The sequence below is a fragment of the Bison bison genome, unplaced genomic scaffold (genome assembly GCF_000754665.1).
Source record: "Bison bison bison isolate TAMUID 2011002044 unplaced genomic scaffold, Bison_UMD1.0 scf7180017864483, whole genome shotgun sequence".
In the NCBI taxonomy this organism is placed as follows: domain Eukaryota; kingdom Metazoa; phylum Chordata; class Mammalia; order Artiodactyla; family Bovidae; genus Bison; species Bison bison.
This window is the reverse complement of record NW_011495043.1, coordinates 337,934-356,507: the sequence shown is the minus strand read 5'-3', so window position 1 is coordinate 356,507 and position 18,574 is coordinate 337,934. Positions and strand designations below refer to the sequence as shown.

Sequence of the window (18,574 nt, the reverse complement as noted above, 5' to 3'; positions counted from 1 at the left end):
ACACTGGTTGACTTTATTTTGGGGGGCTCCAAAATCACTGCAGATGGTGACTGCAGCCATGAAATTAAAAGACGTTTACTCCTTGGAAGGAAAGCTATGACCAACCTAGACAGAATATTAAAAAGCAGAGACATTACTTTGTCAACACAGGTCTGTCTAGTCAAGGCTATGGTTTTTCCAGTAGTCATGTATGGATGTGAGAGTTGGACTATAAAGAAAGCTGAGCGCCGAAGAATTGATGCTTTTGAACTGTGGTGTTGGAGAAGACTCTTGAGAGTCCCTTGGACTGCAAGGAGATCCAACCAGTCCATCCTAAAGGAGATCAGTCCTGGGTGTTCATTGGAAGGACTGATGTTGAAGCTAAAACTTCAATACTTTGGCCACCTGATGTGAAGAGCTGACTCACTGGAAAAGACCCTGAGAGTCAGACACGACTGAGCGACTGAACTAAACTGAACTGAACTATCCCACAGATGTACTTCTTTGCAACATTCTAGACATAATTAATGGTGATTATTTAATGTCTGTTCTTCCCCCCAACTCCAATATACAACACAAGGTCCACGTGGGCAGGGGGCACGTTTCATAGCTAAACTTCTCTGGGCATGTAACAACCAAATAAGTATTGGCTAATTACTTGTAATACTAAGACACTCATTCTCTTCTTTCCTAGCTCATCCACTATCTTCTACTCACTACTACCATCAAGACTCTTAGAAGATGTCAAATCTCTCCAAAATGCTACTTCGTGATCCCCCTGACCTCTTTTCTCCAATTACTTCCCAAGGTCTAGTTCCCTCTTCTACCTCTATTTTTGAATCTTATTAATAGTTTTATAGTAATTTCTCTCTCATGATCTATAAAGTACATCCCATGTCTTTCTGACTATCAGTATTTAGATAATCTTCAGAATCCCCCTTGTTCACCATAGTAATAAAGTAATATATGTGAAAATATATATGAAAACATATGTTCTGTTCCTCTATTACTATACCTGAGACAATAAATGTCTTGCTAAAATGAAACCTATCAATTACCAAGAACATAAAGATCATTCCACTAGGTCAGATTCATGAATTCCTTTCTCTTGTTCAATATTCTGTCTCTGAACACGTGGTTTGCACCAGGACATGCCTGTCTTCTGTATCAGCTTCAAAGGGTTAAAGCAACACTGTTCAATACTTGCTATGGGAAGTGGCTTAAATTCAGATTAATGAAAATCAAACAAGCTATAAAATCCTGTTCCTCATTCCACTTCAGACGCTCGCTAACCACATGTAGTTAGTAGCCACACTGGACAGGGGAGATACAGCACATTTCCATCACTGCAGAAGTCTCGTTAGACAGCACTGGGCTAGGTACTGATTCTTAAACATGCCTCGTTTCTTTCTTAACTCTTAGCAATCTATCACCTTGAATGTAAAACACTCTTATACTAGGTAGCCTTCCTTCTCAGCCTGAACACCCATGAGCAGAATATGCTCCTTCTACTTTACACTCCTTTTCATTTGTCCTACACACACCCCTCTTTCAGCTGCAGTTTCTAGTGATTTGCCTCAATTTAATTTCGAAGATTTGGTGAATAAACCTCAGGTGTATCTATCCATACCTTTTATGATTCTAAGATTTCAATCACATGCCCTCAAATGTTCATCTTTTCAGACCAATCTTAGTTTACTGTCTGGTTTGTTTGCACATGAAAGCTTCCCTCGTGCTGATTATGTCAGTACACTCCAGACATTATCCAGCTCTAACACCTTACAATGCTTTGTGTACTGCTGCTGCTGCTGCTAAGTCGCTTCAGTCGTGTCCGACTCTGGACGGCACTGCAGGCAGCCAATACAATAAAAAATAAATACACAACAGGTCAACCTGATATTCATCTTTCCTCGATGAATTCTTGGGGAAAAAAATGTTTACACAGTATGGGGAAAGAGTATCCCTAAAACACCAATAGAAACTAGGAAACAAAGAAACCACTCACCAGAAAGAACTGCAAAAGAAATAACCACGTGTGGAGTGATAGGTTTATAATGAGAGTATCAATGAACAAATTAAAATGACATCATATGAAAAGTATGTTTCATTGCTTCTTACTTGTCTCAACCTAAAACTTGGACAAATCTATAAAGAGTCAAGTCTCTGGATTTCTTTTTAATCCTATAGAGGTCAACTCTTGCACACAGTAGGAGTGCAATAAATATGTGTTGCTACACTGACAGTGTATCCTGCAGAAAGAGGGACAGGGAAGCCTGGCACACTGCGGTCCACGGGGTCACAGAGAGTCGGACATGACTTAGTGACTAAACACCACCACTACAAAGGGTTTAGCTTAGCTATAATAAATTTCTGTGAGAAATTTAAAACATTAAGATTATATATATAAAATACAACCCTTACCTGCAGATCTTCTGAAAATAAGTGGTAACCTTAACCTAAGTGTAGGGAGGTAAAAGAATTAGGCTTAAAATTTCTCAACCCTAACTTTCTCCCCACAACAAAGAATATACTGAAAAACAAAGTATACATATATAAAATGGTGAAAAGAGAGAAACTGATTTCATCACAGAGCATCTGGATTCAGGTGCCGTGTTTTCTATCGTCTTTTCATAAGATAGTACCACATTGTACTCTCCAGAGTAGAAGGTCAACACATACGGACCAACTAGTTCTTGTGAAGGATACTCCTGTTTGGGCTTTACTTTATCTTTCAGAACCAAATTAGATGGTTTATCCTGTTCTTTTTCATACTCCTTGAAATCACTCTTGGTGTATTTCCCACCTATTTAAAAAAGAAAAAAGAGCTTAGAAAAATCACCTGATTAATCAAGAATAACAATTATAAGAGGTATACATAAGAACTATTTTATAAGTGGCATATATATCAAGGCGGGGGTGGGGGGGGGCTTCCCTGGTGGTCAGACGGTAAAGTATCCGCCTGCAATGCAGGAGACCCAGGGTTCGACCCCTGGGTTGGGAATATCCTCTGGAGAAGGGAATGGCTTCCCACTCCAGTATTCTTGCCTAGAGAATCCCATGGACAGAGAAGCCTGGTGGGCTACAGTCCATGGGTCGCAGACAGTTGGACACAACTGAGCAACTAAGCACATATATCAGAGGATACAAAAGGCTGAGAAGAAAACAAAAGAACCAAGGTAATTCATTCTTCACCATTATTTTAACTGAAATCAGAAATCCATTTAGTTAGGTAGTGATATGCTGCCCCCTAATGATATATATGAATATTACAACACCAAATTTTCAAATCCCAAATTACACAAAGAATACAACCACTGGAAAATAATGCAGGGTTTAAGTAGAGCCATTAAGTCTATGAGAACATTAGGCCCAAAGGAAATTGAGGGCTTAGGACTTGTACCTGAGATCTGAGAGACTTATATGTTTAGAAGAAGTGAGAGTTTAAAGATCTCTAATTTGTCAAGAGACAGTGCTCAAAATCGTAACAGAGCACCAAACAAATAGGGGACAGCAGGAAATGTACAGATTTTCACTAAAGAGATGTGAGAGGAAAGGGTTGAAGAGAGCACCAAAGATAAACTGTTTCTGCCCTGAAATTCTTAAGAGCACCTTTACTGTTTCCAAGGGCCAAAAATGAAATTAACACTTTCTTCAGAAAAACAGGATTGTTAACTGGCCTACCACAGCAGGGCATGAAAGCAGAGAGCATTCCATGTAGCCTCTCTACTCTCAAACCTAGTCTCTATCAGATGAGGATCAAGCTCCTGTCTATGTCCTAGACCTGCTGACTAACCTGCCTGACCCACCCCCTCAACTACTGTGAGGAAATGTTTCCAGAGGGGAAGGCCTGCTACAGAAGGGTCCAAGATTGCATGCGCAAATAAAGCCAACTTGAGGTACGCAGGTGTTTTGACTGAGAAACCTATATACTCCTTGACTGTCACTAGGGTATTTAAACAAAAGAGAAAAACAGTAAAAACAGGGGTAAGCATCAAAGACAAGATTAACCTATTTGGCAATTTCAGGCTCTGGAAACAGAAATAGCCAGTAGACAATGTTTCATATAAATGTGAAACAAACAACCATAAAGAGTTAAAATACTGGTAACTGTAACAAATAGGCATGGTTTCATCACTGAAAAGGCATCTGCCATGTGCTTGCCATTAGGAGTCTCACCATGGATGAAGTACAGTTGGAGCAACAGATTAAAGTTAGAAATTCTGGATTCAAATTCTGACTCCAGTGAGAAGTTGTAGGTAAGAAACTTCAATTCTCTGAAATGCTCTTCACTTAGGAACTGAAAATAATATTAACATTTCACAGAGCTGTTGGAATCACCACATAGGCTATTAAGGAAAAGTACTTAGCACCGTGAATGGTACAGAGGATGTGTGCTCAGTCGCTCAGTCATATCCAACTCTTTGTGACCCCATGGACTGTACTCGGCCAGGCTCCTCTGTCCATGGGATTCTCCAGGCAAGAATACTGGAGTGGGTTGCCATTTCCTCCTCCAGGGGATCTTCCCGACGCAGGGATCAAACCCAAGTCTCCTGCAGCTCCTGCAATGGTAGGCATATTCTTTACCACTAAGCCACCTGGGAAGCCCAGGGCATAGGATACCACTCAATTTTTTAAATGTGAAAACATAATACATAAAATTATCTCAACATGAACTGAGATTAACAACAAATTACATGTTTATGACAGCACACAAGAAACTGAAGCATGTCTCCTATGACATTTTACTGTAAATAAACTACACTGAACCTACTTAGGAAGGCAGTATTATTTCTAAAGTGGGTAGATGGGTTAGGAAGAAAAGAAAATTGAGAGAGAAATTTAGATTCAGGACTGGTTTAAATCTGGGTAAACCTGACCCTAGGTAAATCACTTCACAAGATTCTGCTTCAAGTTCCCTCTCTGTAATGAAGAATTATATTTGTTTCATATGTATCCCAAATGACAAAATTAAATTAGCTTTCCAGGAAACCAGCTCCACAGAAGAGCTACTTGGCAGTACTACGGGACCAGAACCATAATGCATTAGGTCAGTGTTTGTCTATGTTTCCTGAACGTACTTATTTGATTCTTTTGACCACAATTATTTGATTCTTTTGACCACAAAGCTGCAATTATCACATGTGGGTAGGGGAAAACATTCATAAGAACCATGAGAAATGGAGTGTTATACAGAAAAAGAAAATAATCCTAGAATTCCTAGTAAAATTTAGCATTACATAGTGAATAATTGCCAAAGTGAAATCTTTTAAACACACTGCATCAGTGATCAAAAACCCATATTATTTCAGTATACACAGATTCTACCTAAGTTTTGTATGCTACTACTAGGAGGAATTTATTTGACATATATATGCATTTGTGGGGAATGTCAGTACGTATAGGAATAGCACATAGTACACAGAAGAACAAAAGATTAGAAACTTGACTGTGCTTTAACAGGACTGGTTCAATAAATTATGATACACAATTCAATCAAACACTACACAGCCACTGAAAAGAATAAACTGTTACTTTATATACTGATACAAACTATCTCTTAGATATATTGTTAAATGAAAAATGCAAGGTACGGAAACACTATGTATAGCATGCAGCCATTTGTTTTCCGTTACTAACGGAGAAAACATACATATGTGTGTGTTTCTTTTTTAAAGGAGACAATTATATATATATATACATACACACATATATAATATATTTTATATAAATGGGAAAACATGAAATGAAATCCTAAACATCAAATAAGTGGCTCAGACGGTAAAGAATCTGCCTGCAATGCAGGAGACAAAGATTCAATCCCTGGGTCGGGAAGATCCCCTGGAGAAAGGAATGGCTTATGCTGTTGCTGTTGCTAAGTTGCTTCAGTCGTGTCCAACTCTGCGCAACCCCACAGACGGCAGCTTACAGGCTTCTCTGTCCCTGGGATTCTCCAGGCAAGAATGGCTACCCATCCAGTATTCCTGCCTGGAGAATTCCATGGACAGAGGAGCCTGGCAGGCTATGGTCCATGGGGTAGCAAAGAGTCAGACATGACTGAGTGACTAACAGTTATGCTTTCTTTTTTTTACATGTATATATATATGGAGAAGGCGATGGCACCCCACTCAGTACTGCTGCCTGGAAAATCCCATGGATGGAGGAGCCTGGTAGGCTGTAGTCCATGAGGTCGCTAAGAGTCAGACACGACTGAGTGACTTCACTTTCACTTTTCACTTTCATGCACTGGAGAAGGAAATAGTAACCCTCTCCAGTGTTCTTGCCTGCAGAATCCCATGGATGGAGAAGCCTGGTAGGCTGCAGTCCATGGGGTTGCACAGAGTCGGACATGACTGAAGCGACTTAGCAGCAGCATATATATATATATAAATATGTATAATTAGATATATTCAAAGAATATATGTGGAAGGTTACAAAAGAAACAGGTAGCTGTGGTTACCTCTGGTAAGGGAAATTGGGTGGGTGAGGGCAGGAGTGGAAGAAACTTTGTTCTACCTCCTTTTCATTGATCTTTTCAATTTTGTACCGTGTGTGTGTGTGTGTGTGTGTGTTAGTCACTTAGTTGTGTCCGACTCTCTGTGACCCCATGGACTGTAGCCCACCAGGCTCCTCTGTCCATGGGATTCTACAGGCATGAATACTGGAGTGGATTACCATTTCCTTCTCCAGGGGATCTTCCCAACCCAGGGACCAAACCCGGGTCTCCTGCATTGCAGGCAGATTCTTTACCATCTGAGCTATATATATATAACAACTAAAGCAAACAAACTTTAGAAGGAAGAATTAAGCCTTTGCATCATGGACTTCCTTGGCAGTACAGTGACTAAGACCTTGTTTGCACTGCAGAGGGCACAGGATCGATCCCTGGTCAGGGAACTAAGATCCTGCACAGCGCACGGTGTGGCCAAAAGAAAGTTTTGCATCTAGAGGAATCAAGCCACCAAAGTCATAATAATTACTTAGGAAACATGTCATGTCTGCAATGGGTAATTATAAGTGATTTATAAAAAAGTCAAATGTAGTAAATATATTCCTCATTAGTTTAAAATACAAACACCCACACCACTCTACCCACCTTAGACACTAGAAAGCAGCTACATAAAATCAAACAGCAGGAGTTACATCTCTGAACATTTCTAATTAATAGCACTGTCAAAGGAGATACACACACACACACAAGAATGCAAAGCAAAACAGAAACAAATAAAGATGAACAACAAACCTTTTCCTTTCCATTTAACCTTTGCAACAGACTGGCTGAAGTCCACATGTATTCTTCTGTCATCTATAAGCACATTGTCCATTTTGAAGAATGCTTTCTCACAATCTTCTTCCTGAGAGTAATTATAAAAACTCAAGTATAAATCTTAATGGAAAAGATGTTTGCAGCCAGAATACTGAAAATACAAAAAGTTCCTTGTTATTAAAACTAAACTTTGAATACTTATGCACCAAATGCTTTGCATCTATTACCTCAATTAACTCTGATAACAACCCTATGAGAAAAAAACATTCATAGCAAACTAAAGGTAGAGAGATCTCCTTTCTGCTGACAGCAATGTACCTTGTAAATATTATTTCTGGTGCACTTGACACAGTGTCTAGGTATAATTTGTTATGTGTCTGTGTTCCTCAACCCTCCAGTATACATTTTAACCCCAAGGGCCTGTTGCAGTACCTATTACCTGAAATACAGAAGGTATGTGACAAATACTTTGGAACAATTATAATTTAGGATGAGCTACTATTGGACATACATCAGTCCAAAGTTACAAAAAGAAATAACATAGCCTAGCATAATGGCTCAAAGTAGTAGGAACAGCACCAGACATATCTAAGTTCAAATCCTAAGAGTAAGTAACAGTTTTGGTATTTATTTATCAGATGAAGAAAAGTGCAGAGAAGAACTAGAATACAAATATTTGTAGCCACTGTATAAGTCACATTTAAATTTGATGATTTTTTAAGAATTACACTAAATATATGAGTATTTACAATGCTTTCAATCTGAACAATTTTACAAATATGGGTAGTTAATACTTGTAACAAAGAGTGTTAACTGAGTTATTAACTATTTCTTTGAAAATAAAACAGCAGAAGGCTATGACATTAACTAGGTGCACCATTTCAAACAAGTCATGCTACCACTGTGTGTCCCAGTTTACTTATTTAGAAAAGGAGGATAGCGCCTGTCTCAGAGTTATGAGACCTAAATGAGAGCATAACACTTGCTTAAAGAAAATTACTTGAGTAATAAAAGCTATCGTTCCTATTATAGATCTCGAAAGTACTATCTAATCCAAATCTCAAATTTTATTTATAAGGAAAATAATGCCTAGAAAAAAGAATTCTAAATAAACTGCCAAATATCAAAAAATAGTTGGTCAATGACAGAGTTCAAATTAATATCTAGATCATAATAACACTCAAACTAGTTTTCTTTCTACTACTCAATTATTATATCTACCTAAATATCACTGAAAACTTATTTATAGAATGTGAAGGACTTTACCTAAAACTTTAAAAAAGTTTTAGATACATTCACACAGGTTGATATTGAACCCAAAATAAGTAAAAGTACATATACTAACATTAACAGATATTAAACTTACTCTCTATTCAAATATAATTAAAGTTATTTTTCTTAGGTGTTAAAGAAAAAGCAAACTAATTTCCTAATCTTACAGACCAGAAAAAGTTCTCTACATTTTTGCACTTTTTAACACCATAGAACAACAACAACAAAAAATACAAATTTAAGATAGCTATACTATGACTTACTTTTTCAAATTCAATAAAAGCATAACACAGGGATTCTCCAGTCTTCCAATCCCGGATAACTTCACAACTTGAAAGTAAGTATGGAAAAAGAAAGAAATAGAGAGCATTCACTCTTACTTCTCAAAAGTAAAAAACAAAGTAAGCCAATTATTAAAAGGCAAAGTTAAATTCACAGAATTATATTCCTTCAAATATCTTAAATAATAATTATTTTCTAAAATAATTGACCTGTCTAGTAACTAAGTTTTCTAGATTCTACTATGAATGCCCTATACAGGCCTATAATCCTAAATTCCTAAAACACTGGAGAACAAGATAAAAATATTTAATTTTTCTTTAGCAAAGGGAAATTACTGCTAAAAATTCTTTTAAATCATAATTTATTTTTAGTCAAATACAAATGAATTATAGATTATCTAATGTCACTACAGAAAAATGCACACACATTCATATATATATGCATGTTATTAGTAAACTTATGATTTGTTTTTTTTTTAATTTTAATATAAACAAGGCTCAAATTTAATCCCATAAGTACAACTATTACATAGAACCAATCCATCTTAATAACCAAGTGAAAAGCCAGTAAGGTGGAATTTAACGCAATTGGTTTAACCCTTTTTGCTCATATATCTTAAGCCTCGTTTTAAAAACATGATATGAAACAGGGATATAAAACATTGTGAGAGGAAAAAAAAATTGTGAAAGGAAAAGCAATCACATTACAGCACATGGTTCAGCTGTTGCAATATGTTAAGTACACATTAAAATGTAAATATTGAACAAAGACTTAACCAAAGTTATGACATAACCAAAGTAGCAGGCAGGGAGAATGAACAGGGTAGGATAGAAACAGAGGTTAATTCTCATATTCCTTAGCAGGAAATCAGTATATAACATCCAATATAAAAATAAGATGTAACAGCATAAGAATTTTTTATAAAGATGATTACCATCAGTGAGTGGAAAAATAAAGTCAGGTAGTCTTTTAGAGAAAAATTTTTCTTTCAATAGGAATAATAAAGAATGGCTTCACAGAAGAAAAAACATGAAATAAAAGGAAATTCTAAACATACTTTTAATCAATTATAAAATACTTCCCTTTCTCAAAGAAATACTAGCTTCAAAACTTTTGCATTAATAACACAGGCAAAATTAACCAAAAGAAAAATTTTAGAAAATTTAGATTAAAATTAATTTTGGAATAAGTTGCTGGAAATTCTAGGGAGAATTTAAATGAGATAAACATTTAAAATATTAAAGAAGGTTTTTGAAAATACTATAGAACTACACTTACACTGTTTTATTCACTTCCTGTTTTAGAGTTGAAATGTATGTGTTCTAAGAAAATCACTCAATTTATAACACGCACACACACATATCTACACATACGCATACACACGTGTTTTCTTCCCTACTATCCAACATATTCATATGTAAAACTCACTAGTATAAATTTCATCTATAGTTCAGACTCATCAAAAATGTCATTAGAAAACCACCAATACCTAGTTTCTCTAAATCTTTCACTAATTCTAAAAACTACCTTCTTATTGGCCCAAATCTTGAGAATATTATCTCCAGATCTTCATCTGTGGTCACTGGATTCAATTTACAAACAAATAGCACATTTTCTGGAGGTTTAATATCTGCATCAGGTAGGTCTCCCACCTAAATGATAAATAAACAAGAATATAAATCAACTCCTTTATTTCATTTCCATCATAAATACCATGAAGTTAGCCCACATTGCTGATTCCCTAAAATATCTAAATTTACATTATTAACTGTGGGCTCTGGGAAAGAGATCTAAACATATTTCAAAATTCAAAACTCCACTCTTCCTGGCAGTAACAGTAACAAGCATGGTATTCACACAAAGTGAAATTTACCAAGTCTACTGGCTTTAGAGTCCCAGTTTTATCTCTATTTTTTCTTTTTTCAAGTACTTGATCTATTTTTTAAAGAATTTACAAAAAGTGTATCTAAATTAAGTAGCATGAAAATAAAAAGACCCCATGGTGCCAACCAGCCTAAGAACTACCAGTAAAATGTTCCCTGATTCCATTATCCTTCTCTCACCACAAATGAGCCTTCAGTTTTTCTTCTTGGTCATTCTCTTACAGATTTAGTTTCACCACACAGGTATATATCCCTAACATATGTTTAGTTTTGCTTGTTTTTAAACTTTTGAAATACTATTATATTGAATCTAGCCTTTTACGTAAGTAATGCTCAATTCTTTTCCACATTATTGTGCAGTATGGAACACCAATTCCTGGATACAGTTTTGAGCTTTTTGACCTCACATATCATCTTCTATTTCAGGCAAACCAAAGTTAACTTCATAGTCAACTACCACAATGAACCAAGCAAACCGCATTCTACTGAAGAACTCGAGAGGGTGACAGTGAGATAAAACCATGATTTAATGATGGTGTTATTTTCATTGTGAGAAAACTATATTTACCATGAGCCTTTAGATGGGGAAACAATATTCCTTCATACATATATTAAAAAATTCTCAGAGATGATTTCAGGCAAGATTATCATGTGAAGTGTCTCCTCGTGAATAAACACATTTTTAAAAAGGTGGGGGCGGGGAGGACTTCCTTCATGGTCCAGTAGCTAAGACTGTGCTCCCAACACAGTGGGTAAACATTTGACCCTCGTCAAGGAAGACACTTGCCGTGTTCAGTTCAGTTCAGTTACTCAGTCGTGTCTGACTCTTAATGACCCCATGGACTACAGCACGCCAGGCTTCCCTGTCCTTCACCAACTCCTAGAGCTTGCTCAAACTCAAGTTCGTTGAGCTGGTGATGCCAGCCAACCAACTCATCCTCTGTCATCCCCTTCTCCTCTTGCCTCCAATCTTTCCCAGCATCAGGGTCTTTTCCAATGAGTCAGTTCTTCACATCAGGTGGCCAAACTATTGCAGCTTCAGTAACAGTCCTTCCAATTCAGGACTGATTTCCTTTAGGATTGACTGGTTTGATCTCCTTGCAACCCAAGCGATTTTCAAGAGTCTTCTCCAACACCACAGTTCAAAAGCATCAATTCTTCGGCACTCAGCTTTCTTTATAGTCTAGCTCTCACATCTATACATGACTACTGGAAAAACCATAGCTTTGACTAGATAAACTTAGTTGGCAAAGTAATGTCTCTGCTTTTTTAATACACTATCTAGGTTTGTCACAGATTTTCTTCCAAGGAGCAAGCATCTTTTAATTTCATGGCTACAGTCACCGACTACAGTGATTTTAGAGCCCAAGAAAATAAAGTCTCTCACTGTTTCCATTGTTTCTCCATCTATTTGCCATGAAGTGATGGGACCAGATGCCATAATCTTAATTTTTTGAATGTTTAGTTTTAAGCCAGCTTTTTCACTCTCCTCTTTCACTTTCATCAAGAGCCTCTTCAGTTCTTCTTCGCTTTCTGCCATAATGGTGGTGTCATCTGCGTATCTGAGGTTATTGATATTTCTCCCAGCAATCATTGATTGCAGCTTGTGTTTCATCCAGTCCGGCATTTCACATGACATACTCTAAATATAAGTTAAATAAGCAAGGTGACAATAGACAGCCTTGATGAACTCCTTTCCCAATTTGGAACCAGTCCGTTGTTCCATGTCCAGTTCTAACTGTTGCTTCCTGACCTGCATACAGATTTTTCAGGAGGCAGGTCAGATGGTCTCGTATTCCTATCTCTTGAAGAATTTTCCACAGTTTGTTGTGATCCACACAGTCAAAGGCTTTAGCATAGTCAATGAACCAGATGTTTTTCTGGAACTCTCTTGCTTTTTCAATGATCCAACTGATGTTGGCAATTTGATCTCTGGTTTCTCTGCCTTTTCTAAATCCAGTGTGATCTGGAAGTTCTCAGTTCACATGCTGCTGAAGCCTAGCTTAGAGAATTTTGAGCATTACTCTGCTAGCGTGTGAAATGAGTGCAATTATGTGGTAGTTTGAATATTCTTGGCATTGCCTTTCTTTGGGATTGGAATGAAAACTGATCTTTTCCAGTCCAGGTGCCACTGCTGAGTTTTCCAAATTTGCTGGCATATTGAGTGTAGCACTTTCACAGCATCATCTTTTAGGATTTGAAATAGCTCAACTGGAATTCCATCACCTCCACTAGCTTTGTTTGTAGTGATGCTTTCTAAGGCCCACTTGACTTTGCATTCTAGGATGTCTGGCTCTAGGTGAGTGATCACACCATCATGGTTAAATGGGTCATGAAGATCTTTTTTGTATAGTTCTTCTGTGTATTCTTGTCACCTCTTCTTAATATCTTCTGCTTCTGTCAGGTCCATGCTATTTCTGTCCTTTCTTGTGCCCATCTTTGCATGAAATGTTCCCTTGGTATCTCTATTTTCTAGAAGAGATCTCTAGTCTTTCACATTCTATTGTTTTACTCTATCTCTTTGCATGGATCATTGAGGAAGGCTTTCTTATTTCTCCTTGCTATTCTTTGGAACTCTGCCTTCAAATAGATATATCTTTCCTTTTCACTTTGCCTTTCATTTCTCTTTTCTCAGTTATTTGTAAGGCCTCCTCAGACAATTTAAGTCTGAATTTGGCAATAAGGAGTTTATGATCTGAGCCACAGGCAGTTCCCCCTCTTGTTTTTGCTGACTCTATAGAGTTTCTCCATCTTTGGCTGCAAAGAAACAATCAAACTGATTTCAGTATTGACCATCTAGTGATGTCCATGTGTAGAGCTGTCTCCTGTGTTGTTAGAAGAGGGTGTCTGCTATGACTAGTGCGTTCTCTTGTCAAAACTCTGTTAGCCTTTGATCTGCTTCATATTTTACTCCAAGGTCAAACTTGCCTGTTACTCCAGGTATCTCCTGACCTCCTACTTTTGCATTCCAGTCCCTTATGATGACAAGGACATCTTTTTTTGATGTTAGTTGTAGAAAGTCTTGTAGGTCTTCATAGAACCGTTCAACTTCAGCTTCTTCGGCATTAGTGGTTGGGGCATAGACTTGGATTACTGTAAAAATGGTTTGCCTTGGAAACAAGAGATCATTCTGTCATTTTTGAGATTACACCCAAGTACTACATTTCGGACTCTTGTTGAATATGATGGCTACTCTGTTTCTTCTAAGGAATTCTTGCTCACAGTAGTAGATACAATACTCACCTAAACTGAATTCACCCATTCCCGTCCATTTTAGTTCACTAATTTCTAAAATATCAATGTTCATTCTTGCCATCCTGTTTGACCACTTTCAATTTACCTTGATTCATACACCTAACATTCCAAACTCCTAAGCAATATTGTTCTTTACAGCATCTGACTTGACTTCCTATCACCAGTCACATCCACAACTCGGCATTGTTTTTGCTTTGGCTCAGCCTCTTCATTCTGGAGCTACTTTTCTGCTCTTCTCCAGAAGCATACTGGGTACCTACTGACCTCAGGAGTTCATCTTTCAGTGTCATATCTTTTTTCCTTTTCATACTGTTCATGGGATTCTCAAGGTAAGAATACTTAAGTGGTTTGCCATTCCCTTCTCCACTGGATCATGGTTTGTCAGAACTCTCCACCACGACCTGTCCATTTTGGCTGGCCCTACATGGCATGGCTCATAGTTTCACTTGCCATGTGGTGTGGCCAAAAAAAAAAAAAGAAAAAAAGGATGAACCTGAGTAAAAGGTACATAGAAGTTCTCTGCATTATTTTTTTTTTCTGTAAATTTGAAATTCTCTGAAAATAACAAGTTTATGGAATATGTTAAACCCTTTTATTCTGGCATAAACTTTCTATTATTTGTTGTTCAAACTCTAATGATAATCTAATGTTCTTTCCCTTGTAAATCACTTACTTTTGCTGCCAGGTGTTCAAAAGATTTTTCTTTTAAGTCCATAATTTTCTTAGAGTTTGTCTCCGTGTTGACTGTTCTGGGTCAGAATTCTCAGGTAACACAGTATGTTCATTAAACTGTGCATTTTTAACTTTTTTAATTCAGTAAAGTTTTCTTGAATTATAGTCTTTAATATTTGTTCCTTCAGACTAGTGATGCTAATACAGATTTTAAAACAGATAAGGAATCTGAAAAGCACTACTACATAAAATGATGTTAGTAATAAAAACGTAATTATTAGCTATCCATTTCAAAATTGATGATCTACTACATGAAAGGTGTATCTATTCCACAAAAATAAGAAACGGGAAAAAAAGCCTAGTAGGTGAAATAATCATGTACTGAATAACTGTTCCCAAATGATTTCATATTGTTAGTAAAAGAGAAAAGGAGTACATTTTAGAGTGTTCAATTTCTGCCCAGGTTTATTTTATCCTATAATTACTATTTTATTATTTAATCTCAATACTAGAGATATACAAAGCATTATTCTTTATAATACTTAAAATTCAGTCCAAGAAACTTTAAAACTGAGATCAGTTCAGTCGCTCAGTCGTGTCCGACTCTTTGCGACCCCATGAGTCGCAGCACGCCAGGCCTCCCTGTCCATCACCAACTCCCAGAGTTCACTCAGACTCACGTCCATTGAGTCAGTGACGCCATCCAGCCATCTCATCCTCTGTCATCCCCTTTTCCTCCTGCCCCCAGTCCCTCCCAGCATCAGAGTCTTTTCCAATGAGTCAACTCTTCACATGAGGTGGCCAAAGTACTGGAGTTTCAGCTTTAGCATCATTCCTTCCAAAGAAATCCCAGGGCTGATCTCCTTCAGAATGGACTGGTTGGATCTCCCTGCAGTCCAAGGGACTCTCAAGAGTCTTCTCCAACACCACAGTTCAAAAGCATCAATTCTTTGGCGCTCAGCTTTCTTCACAGTCCAACTCTCACATCTATACATGACTACTGGAAAAATCATAGCCTTGACTAGATGGACCTTTGTTGGCAAAGTAATGTCTCTGCTTTTGAATATGCTATCTAGGTTGGTCATAACTTTCCTTCCAAGGAGTAAGTGTCTTTTAATTTCATGGCTGATAAGTATAAGCAACTGAAATCCAATTAATATAAACTAGATACCCATTTCCCATGTATTTAAAATGCATTTGACGCTACACTGACAGTAGAACCAAATTGTTTCCTTTCATATGTGTTATGATGTCCTATCAAATTTAACCCAGAAAAGAACTCTGAGCTAAATTTCTAATATTTTAATACTATCAAAAAGTCAGGAATAAACTCACAATGAGTATGTATTGAACACCCTGCTGAATAACTATTTGAACAAAGTAATTACTTTACCATTTCTAGTAGAATAGCTTGAGTTTTGGCCTCTTTTTCAGCCTTTATTTCTTCTACTTCTTCAGCTGATCTCCCTTTGAAATCATCAATTTCTTCATCTGCTCCAATTCGACCACTCTGTAAGGCAGAAGTTACTCATATATATATATATATATATATATATATAAATCTTAGAAACATGAGACATTATGCTTTATTCTTAGTTCCATCAACTTTGTTAAAAGATTTGTTTCACAAATGTGAAACAAACTTATAAATCTCTGAAAACTGATTTAAGCTAATTCATTAATATGGGCTAAACTAGGCTTCTAATTTATTTTTAAATCAAAATAAACATTTATATAAGAACTATCTGGTACCCAAGTAAATGCTCAACACAGAAGATAAATGATCTTAGAAATTAAGGATTAAACCCTAACTATAGAGATAAATTTAGCTTTGAGGAAGTCTCATTAAGCAGAAATTTACACCTTAAAAGATCTGAGGGGAAGTCTCCACTATGCCACAGAAATTTCTGCATTCCAGCCTGGCTCAAAAGTGTCCCCAGTTGAAAAGTTCCCTCACAAGCTGACAATGTAATTTAGTCTTAAAGCTATACTCCTATCTAGAGTTAAGAGGTAAGAAAAATATTTCCCCAAGGTATTTGTATCCAGAGCTAAGACTGTTCTGGTGGAACAGAAACTAAATAAAGAATATTAGGGAAAAGATAGGTAGAAAAATGAGTGTCTCTATGGAAGAGAAAAAGAACTGCAAACTTTGCTTAGTATTACTGATCAAGCAAGATAATCATTCTGGAGAAATAAGTTTTAAAAAGGTAAAAAGCAAAATCCGTGCAAAACGTTAATACGTATGTACATTCAATCAAAAGAAGACTCGACTCACATCTAGTTGTTCCCTTGTAGGTTCTGGTGATCGATCAGGAATTAATAAATCAGGAGGATCATCAAATGGATCATCTAAAATCACTGTATGATTTATCCTTACAAAATAAATCCAAGTCAAATGTTACATTCATATTATTTCAGAATCCATGCTTCACTATTTATAAAAATTATAACAAATATCTTAAGTATCCCTAATGCCAAAAAAAAAAAATCCACAAGCTCTTAAATTTTATTGTACAAGGGTATTACTAGGATATACTTTGACAGTTAGTGTCATTGCTTTTGATTGCTTGATATTATATATAATTCTCTGCATTATGCTAAGATATAACATGAATAGCTATATCTTAGTAATCTTGTCATCTCTCTCAATAATCTGAATTTCTTTAAAAACCTAAAGAATTAGTAATTCCTCCCAACATAAACAATTATTATCAGTAGGGTAATGGTCTTCTCTATTATAAAGATTCTTCAGATCAGATCAGATCAGTCGCTCAGTCGTGTCCGACTCTTTGTGACCCCATGAATCGCAGCACGCCAGGCCTCCCTGTCCATCACCAGCTCCTGGAGTTCACTCAGACTCACGTCCATAGAGTCAATGATGCCATCCAGCCATCTCATCCTCTGTCATCCCCTTCTCCTCTTGCTCCCAGTCCCTCCCAGCATCAGAGTCTTTTCCAATGAGTCAACTCTTCACATGAGGTAGCCAAAGTACTGGAGTTTCAGCTTTAGCATCATTCCTTCCAAAGAAATCCCAGGGCTGATCTCCTTCAGAATGGACTGGTTGGATCTCCTTGCAGTCCAAGGGACTCTCAAGAGTCTTCTCCAACACCACAGTTCAAAAGCATCAATTCTTCGGCGCTCAGCCTTCTTCACAGTCCAACTCTCACATCCATACATGACCACAGGAAAAACCATAGCCTTGACTAGATGGACCTTTAGTTGGCAAAGTAATGTCTCTGCTTTTGAATATGCTATCTAGGTTGGTCATAACTTTCCTTCCAAGGAGTAAGCGTCTTGTAATTTCATGGCTTGCAGTCACCATCTGCAGTGATTTTGGAGCCCCCAAAAATAAAGTCTGACACTGTTTCCCCATCTATTTGCCATGAAGTGATGGGACCAGATGCCATGATCTTCGTTTTCTGATTGTTGAGCTTTAAGCCAACTTTTTCACTCTCCACTTTCACCTTCATCAAGAGGCTTTTTTTAATTCCTCTTCACTTTCTGCCATAAGGGTGGTGTCATCTGCATATCTGAGGTGATTGATATTTCTTCCGGCAATCTTGATTCCAGCTTGTGTTTCTTCCAGTCCAGCGTTTCTCATGATGTACTCTGCATAGAAGTTAAATAAGCAGGGTGACAATATACAGCCTTGACGTACTCCTTTTCCTATTTGGAACCAGTCTGTTGTTCCATGTCCAGTTCTAACTGTTGCTTCCTGACCTGCATACAGATTTCTCAAGAGGCAGATCAGGTGGTCTGGTATTCCCATCTCTTTCAGAATTTTCCACAGTTTATTCTGATCCACACAGTTAAAGGCTTTGGCATAGTCAATAAAGCAAAAATAGATGTTTTTCTGGAACTCTCTTGCTTTTTCCATGATCCAGCAGATGTTGGCAATTTGATCTCTGGTTCCTCTGCCTTTTCTAAAACCAGCTTGAACATCAGGAAGTTCACGGTTCACATATTG

General features: G+C 37.1%; 1 protein-coding gene across 1 annotated transcript in view; it reads right to left on the bottom strand.

Annotated features, from left to right (window-relative positions):
- Positions 1–18,574, bottom strand: part of PPIL4 (peptidylprolyl isomerase (cyclophilin)-like 4) — a 40,061-nt gene that overhangs the window by 11,744 nt on the left and 9,743 nt on the right. Inside the window, exons 6-11 of the mRNA XM_010862547.1 lie at positions 16,883–16,979; positions 16,001–16,117; positions 10,325–10,449; positions 8,779–8,845; positions 7,220–7,331; positions 2,686–2,782 (exon numbers count right to left, since the gene is read on the bottom strand). Coding sequence (XP_010860849.1) covers positions 2,686–2,782; positions 7,220–7,331; positions 8,779–8,845; positions 10,325–10,449; positions 16,001–16,117; positions 16,883–16,979 — 615 coding nt within the window. The remainder of the gene's footprint in view (positions 1–2,685; positions 2,783–7,219; positions 7,332–8,778; positions 8,846–10,324; positions 10,450–16,000; positions 16,118–16,882; positions 16,980–18,574) is intronic.